The sequence below is a fragment of the Vicia villosa genome, unplaced genomic scaffold, assembly GCF_029867415.1.
Source record: "Vicia villosa cultivar HV-30 ecotype Madison, WI unplaced genomic scaffold, Vvil1.0 ctg.002354F_1_1, whole genome shotgun sequence".
NCBI lineage: Eukaryota > Viridiplantae > Streptophyta > Magnoliopsida > Fabales > Fabaceae > Vicia > Vicia villosa.
This window is the reverse complement of record NW_026705905.1, coordinates 156,181-174,234: the sequence shown is the minus strand read 5'-3', so window position 1 is coordinate 174,234 and position 18,054 is coordinate 156,181. Positions and strand designations below refer to the sequence as shown.

Here is an 18,054-nt window from a genome sequence, read left to right as displayed (position 1 = left end):
TGTTCAATAGATACAACAATATAATCAAATTGAGGAGTAAGAGACCTCAATATCTTCTCTATGATTACTTGTTCAGAAAGAGTTTCTCCACAAGCCTTCATCTCATTAGTGATCACAATCACTCTAGAGATATACTCAAAAACTTTCTCATTGTTCTTCATGTTGAGATTTTCATATTGCTTTCTCAGGGATTGAAGCTTCACCTTCTTTACCGATACGTCACCACCGTAACACCTGACCAGTATATCCCACGCCTCCTTAGACGTCATAGCATCAGAAATCTTCTTAAACACATTCACATCCACACACTGATGGATGAAGAACAACGCCTTCTGATCTCTCTTGTTCGTTTCCCTCTGCGCTTCTCTTTGTTCTTCCGTTGCATCCGCTGCAACCGGAACATATCCTCTAGTGACAAGATCTAAAACATCTTGAGCACCAAATAATACACGCATTTGAATCATCCATCTATTCCAGTTTTGTCCATCAAGAACTAGAAGTTTCGTATTCAAGTTGCTTCCACTCATCTTTAAACTTGTGCAAACAAAAACAGATTTCACTCACACTCACGCAGTGTTTCCCAACCCACAAACAACCAAGAGAAAATGTGATTCAACACAACTTTGTTTCCCAGAAACAAAATCAATCACACAGTCACACAAACTCACGTTCACTCGTGTTTCCCTGCGTTTGGAACCGGAGCTCTAGATACCAATTGTTGGTGCACAATGAATAAAGATGATGACAAAGAGAATAACGGCGCAAAGATTAATGTGAGAGAATAAAGTTGTTGATCTTAATAAATGATAGCTACTACAAGGCTATTTATACAAAAGAAAATTCTTGCCACGTAGGCCCTAACAGACTAAACTTAGTGAACAAGTTTAAGGTACAAACAGTACAGTACTACAAAATACTAAAGTACCCTTACTACTAAACAGCTAAGCTAATGGGACCCAGAAGATAACATCTTCTGGTCAACAACATCTTCTGAGTAACCATCAGAAGATAACATCTTCTGAGTAATCATCAGAAGATCAGCCCACATCAGAACTTCTGATGCTCATCTTCTGAATATTGAATTACTCTTCAATAGGGGGTAATCCAAAAAAAATAATTAATAGGGGTAACCCGAATCTCGCCTATATGGCAGGGGTAAATGTCTATTATCCCTAAATTCTTTTAGAAAAATATTTTACCGACTAATATAATTTGTTCAGATTCAAAAAATTAATTTGTGCATTTACACGTAAAGAATACTCAATTGCTTAAAACAAATGGGAAAGCAGCTTATCTGGTAGCGTTCTCTAGACCATAAAAATGATATGATTTATTTTTAGTAAGCATCATATCTATCTGTTAGTGTCTATTGAGTCGCTCAACCCAACTCTCTAAACTTTTTACTATTAAAATAAAAGAATAAAATATCTGATAATGTGAGTTTGTGACACAACAGAATACATATAAATACTGTCCAAGTGTATGCACAGGTCTCCTCAAGCCTAAGTACAAATCCTCTTTCCTAAAAACAAAAAAACTCATAGTATCAAGATTGAAGAAAGACATGGTTGAACAAGAAATAAGCAGAAAAGGTCCATGGACAGAACAAGAGGATTACAAACTAGCCTATTTTGTGGGTTTATTTGGTGATCGTAGATGGGATTTTATAGCAAAGGTTTCAGGTTTGGAAGGTGGCGGGAGAGAGTAATAGATAGGTATGCTATAAAGGGCATGCTGAAATTATAACAGAAACATTAATTCCTTTAACCAGGTTTTTCTTGTTTCTCACACTTTATTGTAGGTTTGAGTCGATCAGGTAAAAGTTGCAGGTTACGTTGGGTTAACTATCTTCACCCTGATCTCAAACGTGGCAAGATGACTCCTCATGAAGAATCTCTTGTTATGGACCTTCACTCTAAATGGGGAAATAGGTTTGACAAAATCACCTCTTCTTCCTCCATACTCACTATTTTTATTTTTAAGTCTGCTTCTCTCAAAGTCTCAGGTTCTACGACAGCTGCAGATCGTGTTGCAGCTTTAGAACCGGTTTGATTTATAGAGTGAAATTTTATCTCTAAATTTATAGTAGTTAGAGTAGGAGTAAGAATATGTTCATCTTAAGGTCTCAGGTTCTATGGCAGCTGCAGCAGATGATGCTATCTGCAGCAGCTTTAAGAATTAATTTTTACATATAATATATATAGTTGTTTTTGAATTTCTTTGATTATTCAAGTTAAATTTACAAAGCTATGTGTGATGATTATGAATTTCAGATGGTCAAGAATTGCGAGAAAACTACCGGGAAGAACGGATAATGAGATTAAGAATTATTGGAGGACACACATGAGAAAAAAGAGAGCACAAGAGAAAAAACATGCAGCAACAAAAACACCTTCTTCAATTTCATCACCTGATCAATCTTCTAGTTGTCAATCTTCGCTGTTTTCGAACAACAATCACGCTGTGGATTCGCGCGCTTCAAACAAAGAGACCGAAGAAGAAGAAGAAGAGAATTACCAAGTTCAAGAAAGTTACTCAATGGATGATATATGGAGAGATATTGCTATGTCAGAAGAAGATGACATAAACATTCTTCAACAAACTGTTTATGATGGAACTAGGGAAGAGAATTGCAATAACTTTTGTTCTCCTATAATGCCTTCTGCATCATCATCATGGGATTATTCTAATTTAGATCCCTTGTGGGTTATGGATGAAGATGACAGCAAGATGTTGTTCCCTCCTATTGGTGATCAATGTTTCTCCTTTTATGATCAACAAGGGAACACATTTCTAACTGGTTAATAATCAAGATTATTCTTTTTTTCGATACCGTGTTCATATGTGTGTCATTTGTCGTAAGGTATAGTCGAATTAACATGTATAGTTTAATGTTCCGTAAGTACAACGATACTAAAAATTGCAGGATATTTGATAAGTCAAGGCGCGAGTTCAATCCTGCAACTCTCCACTTCTCTGCACGTACTACGTACTGTGTGTGTGAATTTTGTTGATGGTCTCTTTGAAACCAAAAAATAAAAACTTGTATAGTATAGTATAAATCTTTTGGAAACGGACTTGACCATGTGATCTAAATCAACGGTGGAGATCAACTGATTTTATTATTATGCAATCTGAGTCGTCTGATCTTAAATCAACGGTCGAGTTTAAGAATTGCGACATGGAATCCAGATCCATATCTTTGAAAGGCTTAAGCATGGTTGTGGATGATGTGACACAGCTGTAATCAATATCAAGATTGTTATGTATAAGATGAAGATATCAATGTTTGTGCTTTTACTTTCAAGAAATGTTCCAATGTGAAAGTGGTATGTTTTATCTGAATGTAAAATATCAAGCACTAGTTGGATTTTGTTTCAATCTGATTTGGATACCTATCATTATAGCACTTAATTTCATTGTTTATTTGCAGCCACTAACTAATGCGTGAATAATATATGTATTAAACTTTTCAATTAGAATAGAATAAGATGCACAACATATATAGGTCAAGTTAAAGGAATTCATCATCCATCACACGTGTTGAGCTAGTGGAAGTTCCATAATAATGATAAAATAAAAAAACTTAGATTTGATTTTGATTTTTAGATACACATATAATCTAATAACTATCGGTTAGATTTTCGAAAAGTTGGGTTGATATAATACTCACAATATGTATCATCTCCCTTACAACATAATTATAAGCAAATATTCACGGAGTCGGAGACAAATACATGTTTAAAGATTATAAAACATCATCATCATTACTTAGGAAAATAATCTTACAGAACATGACAAAAATAACAGAAAATTAAAACATGTGAAAACAAGAAAATACAAAACAACAAACAACCTATGACTCTAGGACTTAATAATCTGCAACAGGTAACTGTTCATAAGAGCCAGGGGTAATGAAGAAAATCTCATAAACAACAGCAGCAATAGCAGAACCAATCAATGGCCCAACCCAATAGACCCAATGATTAGCCCAAGTCCAGCTAACAACAGCAGGCCCAAAAGAAACTGCTGGGTTCATAGAAGCACCATCAAAAGCCCCACCTGCCAAAATGTTGGCCCCCACAATGAAACCAATTGCAATTGGAGCAATTGTTCCAAGACTACCATTCTTTGGATCTATTGCAGTTGCATACACTGTGTAAACCAAACCAAATGTCATCACAATCTCAAACACAAGTGCGTTTGTTGCTCCTACTCCGGAAGATAATGAGAATGCAGATGTTTCCTGCAATAGACATGCACAAATTCATATTAAACTTTGTATCTCGTCTTAAAACTGACTAATCTAGGGACAAGTCTCACAATCTACTTGTCGAGAATCTTATTGAAGTCAGAATAAAATTTTTGTATGGACCGACCCAACAGAGAAATAGTAGATTTGATTCTAAGACTTAGAGATGAACACACTCTTAGGCCTTAAGCTTGGAGTGTTTTTGGCCATTCGCAATGCCCATAGCAAAAGGCCTAAGAGCCGCATCAAATGAAAGAGCGCATGGAAAAGGTGACCCCTTACAAAGGCAAATGATTCCACTCTCCAGACACGTCAACCAATGTCTGATTAGATCTAACCACCATCCGCACGTGTTTTCTCTCATGCAGACGGTTTTAACCGCTCACACTATATAATGAAGAAAACGCGTCATTTCAAATATTCAAATTCATTCTCACTCTCTCATTACTCATCATTTTCTTATCGACGTGAGCGTTAGAGTGCTAACCTTATAGGTCAGCCCCCTCTCTACCGCATCAGAAATTTGCTCCACCGATCCAAAACCTTATCTCTCAGTCTCACCGATCATTTCTAGTTCTCAACCGGAACAAGTATGTTACCAACTCTCCTAACACTATGGTACTAGTAATGATTAAATATAGTAACAAATGAATGAATATATGCAATGTGTCTTACCAATCCACCAGTGGCAATTTTAAGGAGCAAGCAAGCAACAACAGAACCAAGCAATTGCGCAATCCAATACAAAACACCTCTAACAAGAGTAATATGTCCACCAACAAATGCACCAAAAGTAACAGCAGGGTTAACATGTCCACCAGAGATGTTAGCACCAACGGAAACAGCAACAAAAAGAGCAAAAGCATGTGATAGTGATGCAGCCACCAACCCAGCTGGTGTTGCTGCACCATTGTCCGTAAGCTTATCTGTCAACAAAAAAGTGATTATATTAGCAGATAATGAACTCAAATAAACTATAATCCAAACATGTCTTAGTAAAAATGCTTACTATAAGCCATGCCAGAGCCTTCTCCTGCAAACACAAATATGAGCATTGAAATGAATTCAGCTAATGCTGCTTTGAGTGCATCAGCTTTGCCAAACTCAGAAGGACTTCCAATTGCAATTCTTGAAATTGGCATTGTATTTTTTTTTACTTAAGCTTAGAATTTTAATTGATACTATTAATATCTTGCACTTTAAGCTTTGTTAATTTATACTTGTGTTTGTTAAAGTGGTGTTATATATAGTAAGAACATGGTGCAGCATTTTAAGTTTGTAACATTTTGTGGAAATAAGTCACGATGAGAAATGGAAGAAAAAGTGATTTTGAAAAAAAGTGGGGTGGGAGCCTCCTGTTTAATCTGGTGATGACACGTGTACGGTTGATGTGATGTTTTGGGGCTGATCACCGACCGATGTTTTAGGACCAAACCGACTTTGAGATTGTTTATACGGAGGTGATGTGGACTTTATATTAGTATTGTTTTTATTTTTATAAAATTTATTGACAAAATAAAATAATTTTAAAAAATCGTACAAGACAATGATTATGTCTATATATATGTAAATGTCTTTGTTCTAGAACACGATTATAAACAATAATGTTACTTCTAATAACATTCCTTAAAGACAAGACAATGTTGAGTTTTTTTTATTAGATGAGAGGAATTGATCACTAATCAATTGTGTTTCTAAATTAACAGATAGTTTATAAATTTAATTAGGGGTGTAACCAAAAAATAGGTTTAAATTGATGATATCTTCAAGTTTTTAACATTTTTAAAAGTAGAATTAAATAAAATTTATTAGTTTGTTTTGATTTGGTGTGGTTGATAGATTTACAATTTTTTTCAAATGTTAAATACGTTGGTGTATTTTTAAATATATTTTATGTTATTATTTTTTTAAATAATATGTTTTACCTAAATTATCTATGTTTTATTTTTTAAAAATTACAAATTTCTCTTAACACGTACGAAAGAGTGACATGATTTTTAATGTATCATGAAATAAATTTACTATTAAATATAAAGGTTGACACTTAGCATCAGAAGATTAGGAAGAAATTTAAAAATTTAACAAATAGAACACAACAAAACACACATGAATTAACATGTTTCACACCTCAAGCACATCAAATTTATTTTGTAACAAAACTAAAAGGAATTTTAATAAATAAGAACAACTAAAAATAGGGTTAAAAATATAAAAATTAACGAAGAGAACTTGAACACAAAGAAAACAACCATAACATATTAAAACGACGGCAGATAAAGCAACAGTTGTCGCGGGTAGCAAGAGCAGCAGGTCGGTGAAACTAAGTTTTTATCACCTATGATTTCTACTTTCCATGTTTTGGAGTTGGAACGTTTTAGATACGTATTTTGCTAAAAGGATTGAGGTGTAAATAAAGAAGGAGAATGGTTGTACGGTTGTACTGAAAGCTTAATGATGGATGGAATAAAAGTTCATAGTGTAATTATATCCATTGGTTCAATTCAACGATTTTTAAAAATTAAAATAGAGAATCGAATCAAACCATATTGAATTTTATTAATTCGTCCGATTTTAGAATCGAACTAAAAATACTTGATTTTATTTTGATTTGTTTGGTTTAAATAGCCCATTTAATTGGTTATTTTGATCTGCTTACATGTAATTGTATTTTTAAATTCTATTTTTTATTATTTATTTGTATCTTGACTTTTTTAAGTTCATAATTTTAGTTTTTTATAATCAATTGAGGATTTGAGATTGCAATTTTGATTTATTCTATTATTTCAAAAACTTTACCTATATTTATAAAAGTATTGATGTGAAATTTATTTAGTTAATAAATTACTAAAATTTATATTAAGTTCACATTTATAATAATTTAACAAAAGAAAAAAATAAAATTAAAATCCAAAACAATTTGGAAAAACCAACTAAAATGTCATAAAATCATTTATAAAAACTCATAAGTAAAAATTAAAATCAATAAAACTCATTTAAAAACACGGGAAAATGTAGTAATCTGTTTTCTTCTATTTGAGCATAGCGATAATATTATACTTTTTCCAATTCAATACACAACCATATTGAGAGAGATAAACTTATAAGCATTTTCAAAATTTTAAAAAATATATTTAAATAAAAATAAATAATTGTATTAAATTATACAGAAATATCTAATTGCATGATGTTGCGGCTCACTTATATATTTTTAATGAGTGAAATTTAAGTACACAATATTTATTTGCTAAAATATATAGCACTATGATTATTTAATGTACACAATAAATGATGTTTAAGTTGTTTTTTTCTTCTTATATTTTTGTGGATTTTACTGTATAATTTTTTATTTTATTTTCTTGTATTTTAAATAATTTTAATATTATTTATTTTGTTAAATTATATAAATAAGAATTTAATTTAATATGACAATAATTTATTAAATTAATAAATAACAAGTCAATATTTTTAAATTTTTTTGGATAATTTCCAAAACTAACAAAATAGGGGAACCTATATTTCAAATTTAAAAATAAAGGGATTAAAGTGTAAAAAAATTGATTAAAAAAAAACCAAAATCACAAATTTAAAAATCAAAAGACCACAATATAATAATTGATTAAAAATAGAAATAAAAATACAATTACACTTCCTTAAAGTTATTAATATAAAAACAATTTCTCAATATTAATATTAAAATATTTCAAAATATAATTACTTGTGAAACAGAAATAATATTATTTTAGTGAATAAAAATAATCTGAAACAAATGCGCGTCCCGTACCAGAACCCGTGCGAACGCACGGGTTTGTTACTAGTCATCAATATTTTGAAAACCCTTAAATATTTCACAGAGCTAATAGATGTGCATATGTTTTGCTCAGTATGAGATAGGATAGAGAAGTAATATCTTATTGAAAAATATTTATTAATAAAAAAATATAAAAGTAATAAAGACAAGAATTAAATCTCAACCATTCATTACTATTATTATCCCATGATTTCTATTAAAAAGAAAATTAAATTTAAAATTATCCTCTAAAACAATAACAAATATACATTCTTGTCTTTCTTGCTCAAATAATTCTTACTATATAACATTATTCTATCTTTCTTCATATTTAATCTAACGACTACAAATCACTCTCGTCTTTTTAATTTGTAATTTTGTTTCTTGTTTGTGCTTAGGCCCTCTGCTAACAAAAAAAGAAATCTTTCCATCAAACTTATTTGACAGATTCATTATAAATACTAACTATGTATCATAATTTTCTCAAAAAAAACATCTTTGTTTTGTAAATTACGCTTGAATTAGTACTAAATATTTAGTGGAAACTATAAGAGGATAGACCTAATTATTTGTCATGTAACTTATTGCGTTGAGAAAGGACAAACCGACAAAGTTAACTTGCTTTTATGTCCATGGGGTCACCTGATGACAATTACCGATAATAATAACCAGGTTAATCATATTAGTTCCAAACTTTAATACGTTTCAATGGTTTTTGTTATGGATTATATACTGTTATGGAAAAGCTCAAATGAATTCTTAAAGGTGATTGAAAATTATGCATTTGGCAAAAAAAAGTTGGGAATTCTTGCATCATTATGATAATGACATGGTTTTAGAGGCTAAGAACTAATACTATTGTTTATCTACAAGTATTTCTTAAGAGTCCTGCTTATCGTTTTAATTTGTTAGATTATCTGCTTCATTTCTTAATTATGGACGGCTTAAAAGGACCAACACTTTGAATCAAATTGTTATTTTTTATATGTTCTTGCAATAATGAGAATTAAAAAGACAATTGGGCCTCCTATGGAGCTATTGACCAATTTAAAAGGAATTATTTTAGACGATTTCTTTATAGAATCCCTATCTTTTTGGTCACTCGCGGCGAAATTTCCAAAATGCCCATATATTTTGGAAATGCATCTCCTAAGTTTAAAAAAAAAAATGATTTCGGAAGTGCATCTCCGAAAACACCTTTTTTTTACTTAAAAAAACTTATTGCGGATATGCATTTCCGAAAACAACATTTCGGAGATGCATTTTTGAAATGTCAGGCGTTTTGCTGTTTAAACAAAACAGCCTCCCCCCATTTCCATTTTACCCTAAACTTCAAATTTTTCAAATCTCTCAAGCATTTGCAGAAGCACACTACAAAGGCTACTTCAAAACAACATCCTATTGCTCTCCAACATTCAAAGACCACTTCTAAAGCACCACCAACATCACTTCAAATCTGTAAGTTCTCACAACTTTAAATGTAGGATTGAAATTGATATTAGGGGTATTAGAAATTAGTACAATGTAGTATATTTAAGTTATTATATGTCATTGAGTATGGTTAGATAGGAAAAATATGATTTTGAAGCACTTAGGGCAACATGTGGAGGTTCTGCAAAAATGGAGTTCGCAAGGGGGTTTCGAAAGTGCATTTCTGAAAACACCTCCTTGACCAGTTTCGGAAATGTACTTCCAAAATGAACCCAGAATCATTTTTTTTTTCTTGATTGTTTCGTATTCTTATGGATTTCAATTTTTCAGGAAAATGGCAAGAAACCCCGCACGACTTAGACAGGGCAAAGAGACCCATACAGCGTCGGCTAGACGCGAGCAGGCGGCACAGCTGGCATCGACACAGAGACGGGGTAGAGTACGAGTACTTGTACAGATGGATGAGGCTGGTTCCTCATCTGGATCGAAGAGTCGGCTGACTCGAGTGTCTTCTTCCCGTCAGGAGGAGGTACGGGAGGATGAGGAGGAGGTGAGATACGAGGAGGGTGAGGAGATACCTAATGCTGACCCTCCGCACGGGGAGGAGGAGGAGGAGGATGGCTTCCCGGGAGGTCCTAGGGACACTTCCTTACTGATTTCCTACCACGACCACGTCGCTCGACGTGTCTGGGAGGAAGAGGTTTTTTTTTTTAATTTAACCGACTTTATAATTTAACCATTTTTTATTTAGTTTTTTATTCCACTTTGTCTTAACGGTCTAACTAACAATCTCTTTTGTTTTTGTTTTTGTTGTAACAGGAAAGGCCGACGATAAAATCTGTTAACCATACGCGGAAGATTTTTGATCTGCTTAAACCAGAGGCCCAGTGGTTTAATGATGTGGTAACTGCTTTTGGGCTCAGCGGGTTGTGCATGACCGGCTATACGACTATCAGCCACGACATGCAGGGGGCTTTCGTGGAGCGGTTGCACAAGGAGACGTCTTCTTTCCACTTTCCTATTGGGGAGTTGACGATCACCTTGCACGATGTTCAGAGCCTGCTCCACCTTCCGATCAGAGGTAGGCTTCTGCACCATTCTCGGATACAGAGGGTCGAGGCAATTGAGTGGATGGTCGACCATCTGGGTATGGACCCAAACATGGCTGACTATGAGTGTCGGGCGACGAGTGGGGCCCATATCCGGTTCTCCAGCTTGAGAGATCTGTATGAGAACCACTTGGTGGCGGCGGCCGAGTCAGAGCAAGAGGGGGACGAGCTTTTTATAGAGTATCAGTGTGCCTGCACTCTGTGGTGCTGGTTCATGTTCTTGGTAGGCACTGCACTCTTTGTGGAAAAGAGTGCAACGTACGTCGACGTGACATATCTCCGCTACTTCATGGACCTGACTACCATTCACCAGTGGAACTGGGCGTCTGCTATTCTGGTATACCTATACAAGAAGCTGAATGAAGCCTCCAACTAGATGACCAGGCAGTTGACAGGATCTTCCACACTCTGACGATACGTTTCCTTTTAATTATTTCACATTTATTCATGGTTCATATTTATTTTTAACATAATATCGTATTGGTGTTTCAGGGCTGGATCATCTCCTACTTCCCCTGCATCCACGGCTTCTCCATTGATCCGGCGTACACTAACACCATGCCCAGGGTCGCCCGATACTTTCTCCAAAAGGGAAACAACGCAGTGCCACCATATCGCGTGTACCTCGACCGCACATCTCACGATGACATTCGGTGGACGCCTTTCACTAACTACAGTGTTGTTGTCGTTATACTTTGGATGGTTGGCATGCGGGGCCAACACCATGGTGAGGTATCTGCCTGAGCGGTGCATGAGGCAGTTTTCACGTGTGCAGATGATACTGAGGTCACCATTTTAGGCTGCTCCCGACACAGTTACCTTAGTGGAGCTCACTACTATATTTGAGGACTGGGCGCATCATTTGGTCCCGGAGGAGTATCGGCGTATGCAGGCCACCAAGGAGTGGCATTGTGTGGAGGGGTACATGATATGGTTCTATCGGGTGTCACATCCTCTGCTGACACCCGACGCTCCCAGAGCTTCTAGGCCATCACACGAGGAGATCTTGGAGAAGCAGTAGGTCGAAGATGACCATGCCACTGATCTCCTTCTAATATGCCAGCGGATAGAGATGCTTGGGCAGGACGCATTAAACCGAGGTATCATTGCCCATGGTGGTCCAGAGGCAGTTGTCGTCGTGGAGAGGATGGTCAGTGAAGTGGCCGGTGCGGCAGCATATACCAGGCAAAGAAGGTCCTAGGGAGTTAGGATTAGGCATACTCAGTAGCTGGTTCCGGTTTATTTTTCATTGTTGACTTTATTGTATTCGGGTTGTATTTTTTGACATTTACGTACACTATTAGTTGTATATATAATATTAGTATTTTATTCCATTATGCGTGTTATATTTATTTTTTGACATTTACGTGTTATATTGCCGTTTAATTTAAAATACGTGACTAAACATTATTTAGAAAACAAAACAAAAATTGCTTTCTTCATATTTCGGAGATGGTGATTTCGGAGATGCATCTCCGGAAACACCTCCCAATTGAAGTTTTCGGAGATGCATCTCCGAATTATGGCAAAATCTAGAAAAAAAATACTTCGGAGATACATCTCTGAAGCAGGGGTTTTTAGCAGATATTCTCTCCTTTGAAGGGTCTACAAAGAAATTGTCTTATTTTAAGCCACGCATATACTTGGATTGGTTTACTAGAACATGAGATTAGCTAATTAAGGGTTCGCGAGATGAGGAATTTTAATAGAGAGAATGAAAGAGAGAGAGAGAGAGAGAGAGAGAATTAAAAAAATGTGCTTAGTTCAATGTAGTGAAAAATTTTAATGCATAGCATGTGAAGAATTATATTTTTCACCTTTTGAGTATTGAACATCACTTTAATTATAAGCAGGGCCGGTCTCGATTTTTTGAAGGTCCAGAGCAAATAATAAGATGGACCCCAATAAAAAATTAAACAATTAATTAAAATATTTTGTTATAAATAATACAAATATTACTATATTTTTAATAATATATTATAAAATAAATATGATAATATATATTTTTGATCGTACCTGATTAGAAGAATCGTCACGGGCTGCTCGGAATTGGGTCTTCGAGGAGTGAAAAGGGGGGGTGTACCTGCAAGGTACTCCGATGCCAAAGTAAGGAAATGAGCAAAGGAGTGCAAGTACAAGCTAAGAGTTAGAAAGAAGTGAATACCTGACCCTCTAGTGAAAGAGGGTATTTATAGCCCCCAGCGCTGGGCCATGATCTCGCTATTTGGGTTGGATGCCCAGGCCCAATTAGGAGACTGCCAGGTTTCCTAGGTGGAAATATCGGAGGTGCGTGAGTGCCCTCTGTCCTAGTTAACTGCTCCGAAGTTTACGGGAAGACGCGGTCTTTTAGGGACCACGTGGACTCCGCGTTATTCGGGGGTTGAATATGAAGGAGCCCTACGAGGAGCAGGGTCCTCGGCAGAGAGGATGCTCGCGGGGAGCATCCTTGTCGGGCGTCAGACAGTTCACGAGGAGGATTATGCCGAGCATAGTGGAGACGAGCATTCTAAGCCCAATTATGGAGCACAGAGTGGTTTGGGCCTCTAAGGCTAAGTGGGCCGAAAGTAGATTGGGCCTAATCTTGGCCCAGTCCAGAACAGGAGCCCCCCAAGTTGGAGTTTTCTGGTCAAGAAGCTGCGACTTTGATGATGCTCGGCTCCGGTGGGACGGATCCTCGTCGATTGGATATGCTCGGATGGAGTGGTTCATGGGTTGAAACGAAAGGTCGCGCGTGTATAGCATGCGCTGACGTGGCATAGGCAATGATTGGCTAGGGTCTAGGTGGCGGCGCTTGGGAGACAGTGTCAGCGACGCGACGTTTCGCATTCTGAGCTTTTCCCTATAAAAAGGGTTGAGTCCTCACATTTAGGCGTTTTTCTCTCTGTTTGCGCGCTCGGCTCCAAATAAGTGATACCCGGGAGTAGTTGGTCGTTCCACTATTCGTAGAAACCACCGCCGTCCGCCGAGGAACTCATTTCGTTCATCTTTGCTATGTCATCGTCAAGTATGCTCACGAATCTGTTTGTAGTTTTATGCCCTTTTTGTAGGGTTTCGGGATCTCGCGACTGCGTACTTTCGCTGCTTTCACCGTCTACATCGGCTGTGCCCTATTCACAGTCGTCACTTTCTCCTCGGGTTATCCAAGCGATGCTCGGGGGTCAGTTTGTGGGCTGGACAATGTTTCCGGTTGATGCTTCGTGATTTTCTGGGTTCGATTGTCGTAATCACGTCCCCCTTTGCTAAGTTTTGGCGCGAGTCCTCGGCTGACGGATGGGTTTATCCTCGATGAGGGGTTTAGCCGGGGGCTCTGCTGCTCCTGCTCTACCCTTTCGCTTGTGTTGCGGTGGAAGGGTGGATTTGATGAACCGTCGAATTCATTTTTTCCTTCTGCATGCAGGTGAATCTGATTCGAGTTCTAGTTCGGGGTCCAGTTCGGAATCTGGCTCGTGGGCCAGTGGCTCGGATAACACGGCAGCGAGTAGCTCTGATGTCGAAGTTGTTGAGGTCCAAAGTACGCCCCTCGGGGCCACAGCCGAGGAGAGCCATGGAGATTCCCCCGGTACTGACGCCGAGAGGGGTGTTTCTCCGATGCCGCTCTTCAGCTATGATTGTGCGGTCGAGCTTGACTGGGTAGCCGACGAGCCTATGTCGGTTGTTTCCCGATACACTGAATCTTGTAACGGGGCTTGTAGGGAGGTCGAAGTCCGGGGAGACGACGATGAATTGAACTATCAAGTAGGTTGCCCGTCTCGGGACAAGCGTGTGTGTTCTCGTTTTGACGGGGACAGTTTCGCTATGTACGAATACGTGTTTAAGGAGCTCGGCTTTCGCCTGCCCTTCTCCGGTTTTCAAACTTCTTTGCTGGCGTTTCTCGCCCTGGCGCCATCTCAACTGCATCCGAATGCCTTTGCCTTCATGCGGGCATTCGAGATTGTCTGTGATTATTTGGGCATCGGAGCCACGACTGCTCTGTTTGGCCGCTGCTTCCGCGTACAAAGGCAGACGGCGGACGGGCGTTATAGCTGGGTTTCCTTTAGGAATGCTGATAGAAAACTTTTCAAAATGCATACCGACTCAGTGAAGGATTTCAAGGATCGGTACTTCCTCTTCCGTCCGCACAGCCCGGCAGCTTATTCTGCTCTGTCTGACATAGTGGAGGCGCGGGATGAGGCTGGTGCCCCGGAGAGGGACGAAAACGGGCAGGTGGTGAAGGAGTTCTGTACCGTGTTTCCATTCTTTTGGTGGAAGGGCCACTTCTCGGCTCCTCCTACAAATTATGCTTGGGAAGACGAGGAGTTGGACGAGCAGGATACAGCCTCGTATGCGATTCTTTGCAAGTATGTAGATAGTTTCACAATGTCGCAGTGGGTGACGAGGAGCGGGGAACCCGTCTTGGACGAGAATGGTGTGTCGAGAGTAGAGCCGCGGGCAATCAATACGAAGGCCCTGTTATCGTGTCGGACCCCCGAGGAGGCCCGTGCGTTGTTAGGTTATACTCGGGCTATTTATCTTATTTGTCTCCTTTGTCTGATGTTTTTGCTAACTCGTTTGTTTTCTTTTTCAGAGGCCATACCGGCGAAGGAAGATAAGCTCTTGAAGATGGTAACCCAAGATGGGAAGAAGCTTCGAGAGAAGAAAGCCCGGGCGGCGGGTGCTGGCGACAACAAAGGCTCGGCCTGTTCGCCCCGAGTGAACTTGTACGGTGAAAGGACCCCAAAGAAGGCTCGTCATGCAGACGCAGCTCGTGAAGAGACGTCGAGCCTTGGGCCTGACCGTGCTTTTGTGCTGCCTCCTTGCTTCAAAGACGAAGGTTACTTTGAAAAATTTCCTCTAGCAACCTCTCCGGACGAAGTCCGTCGGGTAGAAAAGATGGGATCCCCCGCTCTCCTCAAGCAGCTAGCGAGTGACGGTGCTGCCGTTATGAGGGTTTTGGGGATGGCCCAAGTGCTGGCTAGGGGTAGCCCAATTTCTGCCGAGGCTTTGAAAAAAGCGGAGTCGGCCAGGAAGCATGCCGAGGATGAGGTAAAAACCTTAAAAGCCGACCGGGAAAAGCTGAAGAAGAATATTGATGGGGTTTTGAAGCAGAAGGACGATGAGATTGAGGCGGAGAAGAAAAAGCTTGTCGATCTTCAACGGGAATGGGCACCTTCGGCCGAGGAGTTCGCCGATGTGGCTGTGCTGAAGTCCAGAGCCGAGTTCGTCGAAAAGATAGACGGGTTGAAGCTAAACCTTGCTGAGATGGCTGAAGCTGGGTTCAACTGTGCAGTTCGGCAGTTGAAGCTTTTGAACCCGGGCTTGAAGGAGGACAACATTGGGCTCTCGTCAAAGATTGTGGACGGGGTGCTGGTGCCTGAGTCTCCCGATGGTGAAGAAGAATCTTAGCTTGGGACTGCGTGCCCGTTCTTTTGTTGGCCTGCGCGCCTTTGTGTTTTGTATGTTGGGCTATGCCCAGATAATTTTTGGGGCCTGCGTGTCCGTCATTTTGTTGTAATATTTGGATATCGCCGGCCAATTTGGCCGGCTTTTACTGCTTTACTATTTCGCATTTTATGTTTTGATTTTCACAATGCGTGTTTTAGAATGTTTATTGTTGCAGGTTTTTGAGTCCGGATTATGTTTGTATTCCAGGGAGGTATTCCAATACTTAGGAATATTTTGTTTTTGGACTGTGCTCGGCCGAGGTTAATTTCCCGGGCGTGTGGGGTACGACCCGGGTGTGCAGAGCAGGTGTGCGCTATGAGTGAGCACGAGACCGCGGTTGGGGCCAAGTGCTCGCGGCGTGAACGGTCCCATCGCGAGCTAGGGTTCTGCCATGCAGGTACTGCCACGGTGGGTCTAGGTGTAGAATCCGCCGTGTAGCCGGTTCTATTCCTCGATAGGGAGTTCCGACTATCGCTATCGTGGAGTGCTCGTGTTTGTACCATGATGCGAGTCCGTGCCCGGTTCCCCCTCGTGTTCGGGTCGAGCGGCGGGGAGCGTTAGGGCGTGTCTAACTGTAATAGCGTCTGAGCTTTTCAGCATTCCAAGGTCGAGCAAGTTTTTCTCCGAGGAGGTTCTCGAGATAATAAGCGCCGTTCTCGGTTTAATCGTAAACTCGGTACGGGCCTTCCCAGTTTGGGGCGAATTTGCCCTCGCGTGAGTCCTTCATGTTTCTGCGGAGCACTAGGGCGCCGACTTCGAACTCGCGTTTGATAAATTTGGCGTTGGCGCAGAGCTATCTGTTGTTTCAATTTGGCTTCTTGGAGGGAAGACCCTGCTCGGATCTCTTCGACCATGTCGAGTTCTTCCCTCATAGCCTCGTCGTTAAGTTCTTCCTCGAGAGGCGACTCGGTCTGCCGAGAAGGTTCTCGAATTTCCACGGGGATCACGGCTTCGGTGCCGTAGGTTAACCTAAACGGGGTTCCGCCTGTGCTTGAATGGGGCGTCGTCCTATATGCCTAGAGTACACTGTGTAGTTCCTCGACCCAAGCCTTATTAGCCTCGCTGAGTCTCTTTTTCAATCCTCGGAGGATGACCCGGTTGGCCGCTTCGGCCTGTCCGTTTGTTTGGGGGTGTTCCACCGAGGTGAAGTGTTGTTTTGTGCCGAGCTTGGCTACAAACTCTTGGAATTTCCTATCGGTAAATTGGGTGCCATTGTCGGTTATTATCTCCTGTGGTATCCCGAACTGAGCGAGTACGTTCTGTTTGTAAAAACGGAGCACGTTTTGGGACGTGATCTTGGCGAGTGCTTCGGCTTCTATCCATTTAGTGAAGTAGTCTACAGCGACCACTAGATATTTGTTTTGGTATGACCCGACTGGAAATGGTCCGAGGAGGTCCATTCCCCAGGTGGAGAAGGGCCAGGGTGATGATAGAGATTTAAGCTCGTTTGGGGGAGCCAAGTGCATGTCGGCGTGACGCTGACATTTATCGCATTTCTGGACATGCTCTTTAGTGTATTGTTGCATGGTAGGCCAATAATACCCGGCCCTGAGGGCCCTTCTTGCCAAAAATCGGCCGCCGAGGTGTTGGTCGCTGATCCCCTCGTGGAGCTCCTGTAGTATCTCAAGCGCTTGCGAGGCATCGACACATTTGAGGAGAGGAATGGAAAATCCTCGCCGGTACAGCTTGTTCTCGACGATGGTGTACGAGCAGGCTCGTCTTTTGATCGTTGAAGCCTCCTTGGCGTCGGTCGGAAGTTCGTCCTTCGTAAGGAAGTTGTACACCGGGGTCATCCAGCAGTGGTCGTCGCCTATGGCAAGCACTGATAGGGGGTTGCGCTCTTGTCTATGCTCGGCCTTGACAGTGTTTCCTGGATCACTGACTTGTTTCCGCTTTTTTTTCTCGTGCTCGCGAGTTTGGATAAGACGTCGGCTCGGGAAATGTGTTCTCGAGGGATATGCTCGACTTCTGCCTTTGCAAAGCTTTTCATCCTGTCTTTGACGAGTGCGAGATACTCGACGAGCATGTCGTTTTTGGCTTGGTAATCGCCGTTG

The 18,054-nt window shown here is 40.0% G+C and overlaps 2 protein-coding genes across 2 annotated transcripts; one reads left to right on the top strand and one right to left on the bottom strand.

Moving 5' to 3' along the window:
- Nucleotides 1-1,415: 1,415 nt before the first annotated feature.
- Nucleotides 1,416-3,381, top strand: LOC131638644 (transcription factor MYB59-like). Its single transcript, XM_058909211.1, has 3 exons — nucleotides 1,416-1,682; nucleotides 1,802-1,931; nucleotides 2,274-3,381. Exons 1-3 carry the CDS (start codon nucleotides 1,565-1,567, stop codon nucleotides 2,803-2,805), a joined length of 780 nt encoding a protein of 259 aa, XP_058765194.1. The 5' UTR covers nucleotides 1,416-1,564; the 3' UTR covers nucleotides 2,806-3,381.
- A 260-nt stretch (nucleotides 3,382-3,641) lies between these two features.
- On the bottom strand, nucleotides 3,642-5,496 carry LOC131638645 (aquaporin TIP1-2-like). The gene is made up of 3 exons (XM_058909212.1): nucleotides 5,262-5,496; nucleotides 4,928-5,178; nucleotides 3,642-4,246 (listed from the first exon to the last, which is right to left on the bottom strand). The coding sequence occupies exons 1-3, from the start codon at nucleotides 5,392-5,394 to the stop codon at nucleotides 3,872-3,874; spliced, it is 759 nt and encodes a 252-aa protein (XP_058765195.1). The 5' UTR covers nucleotides 5,395-5,496; the 3' UTR covers nucleotides 3,642-3,871.
- Between the last annotated feature and the right edge of the window lie 12,558 nt (nucleotides 5,497-18,054).

Coding starts and splice junctions, on each gene's coding strand:
- LOC131638644 (XM_058909211.1), top strand. CDS start 1,565: ATGGTTGAACAAGAAATAAGCAGAAAAGGTCCATGGACAGAACAAGAG. Junction 1,683..1,801: donor TTTTATAGCAAAGGTTTCAG/GTTTGGAAGGTG, acceptor ACTTTATTGTAG/GTTTGAGTCGATCAGGTAAA. Junction 1,932..2,273: donor CACTCTAAATGGGGAAATAG/GTTTGACAAAAT, acceptor TATGAATTTCAG/ATGGTCAAGAATTGCGAGAA.
- LOC131638645 (XM_058909212.1), bottom strand. CDS start 5,394: ATGCCAATTTCAAGAATTGCAATTGGAAGTCCTTCTGAGTTTGGCAAA. Junction 5,179..5,261: donor AGGCTCTGGCATGGCTTATA/GTAAGCATTTTT, acceptor TTTTGTTGACAG/ATAAGCTTACGGACAATGGT. Junction 4,247..4,927: donor AAATTGCCACTGGTGGATTG/GTAAGACACATT, acceptor TGTCTATTGCAG/GAAACATCTGCATTCTCATT.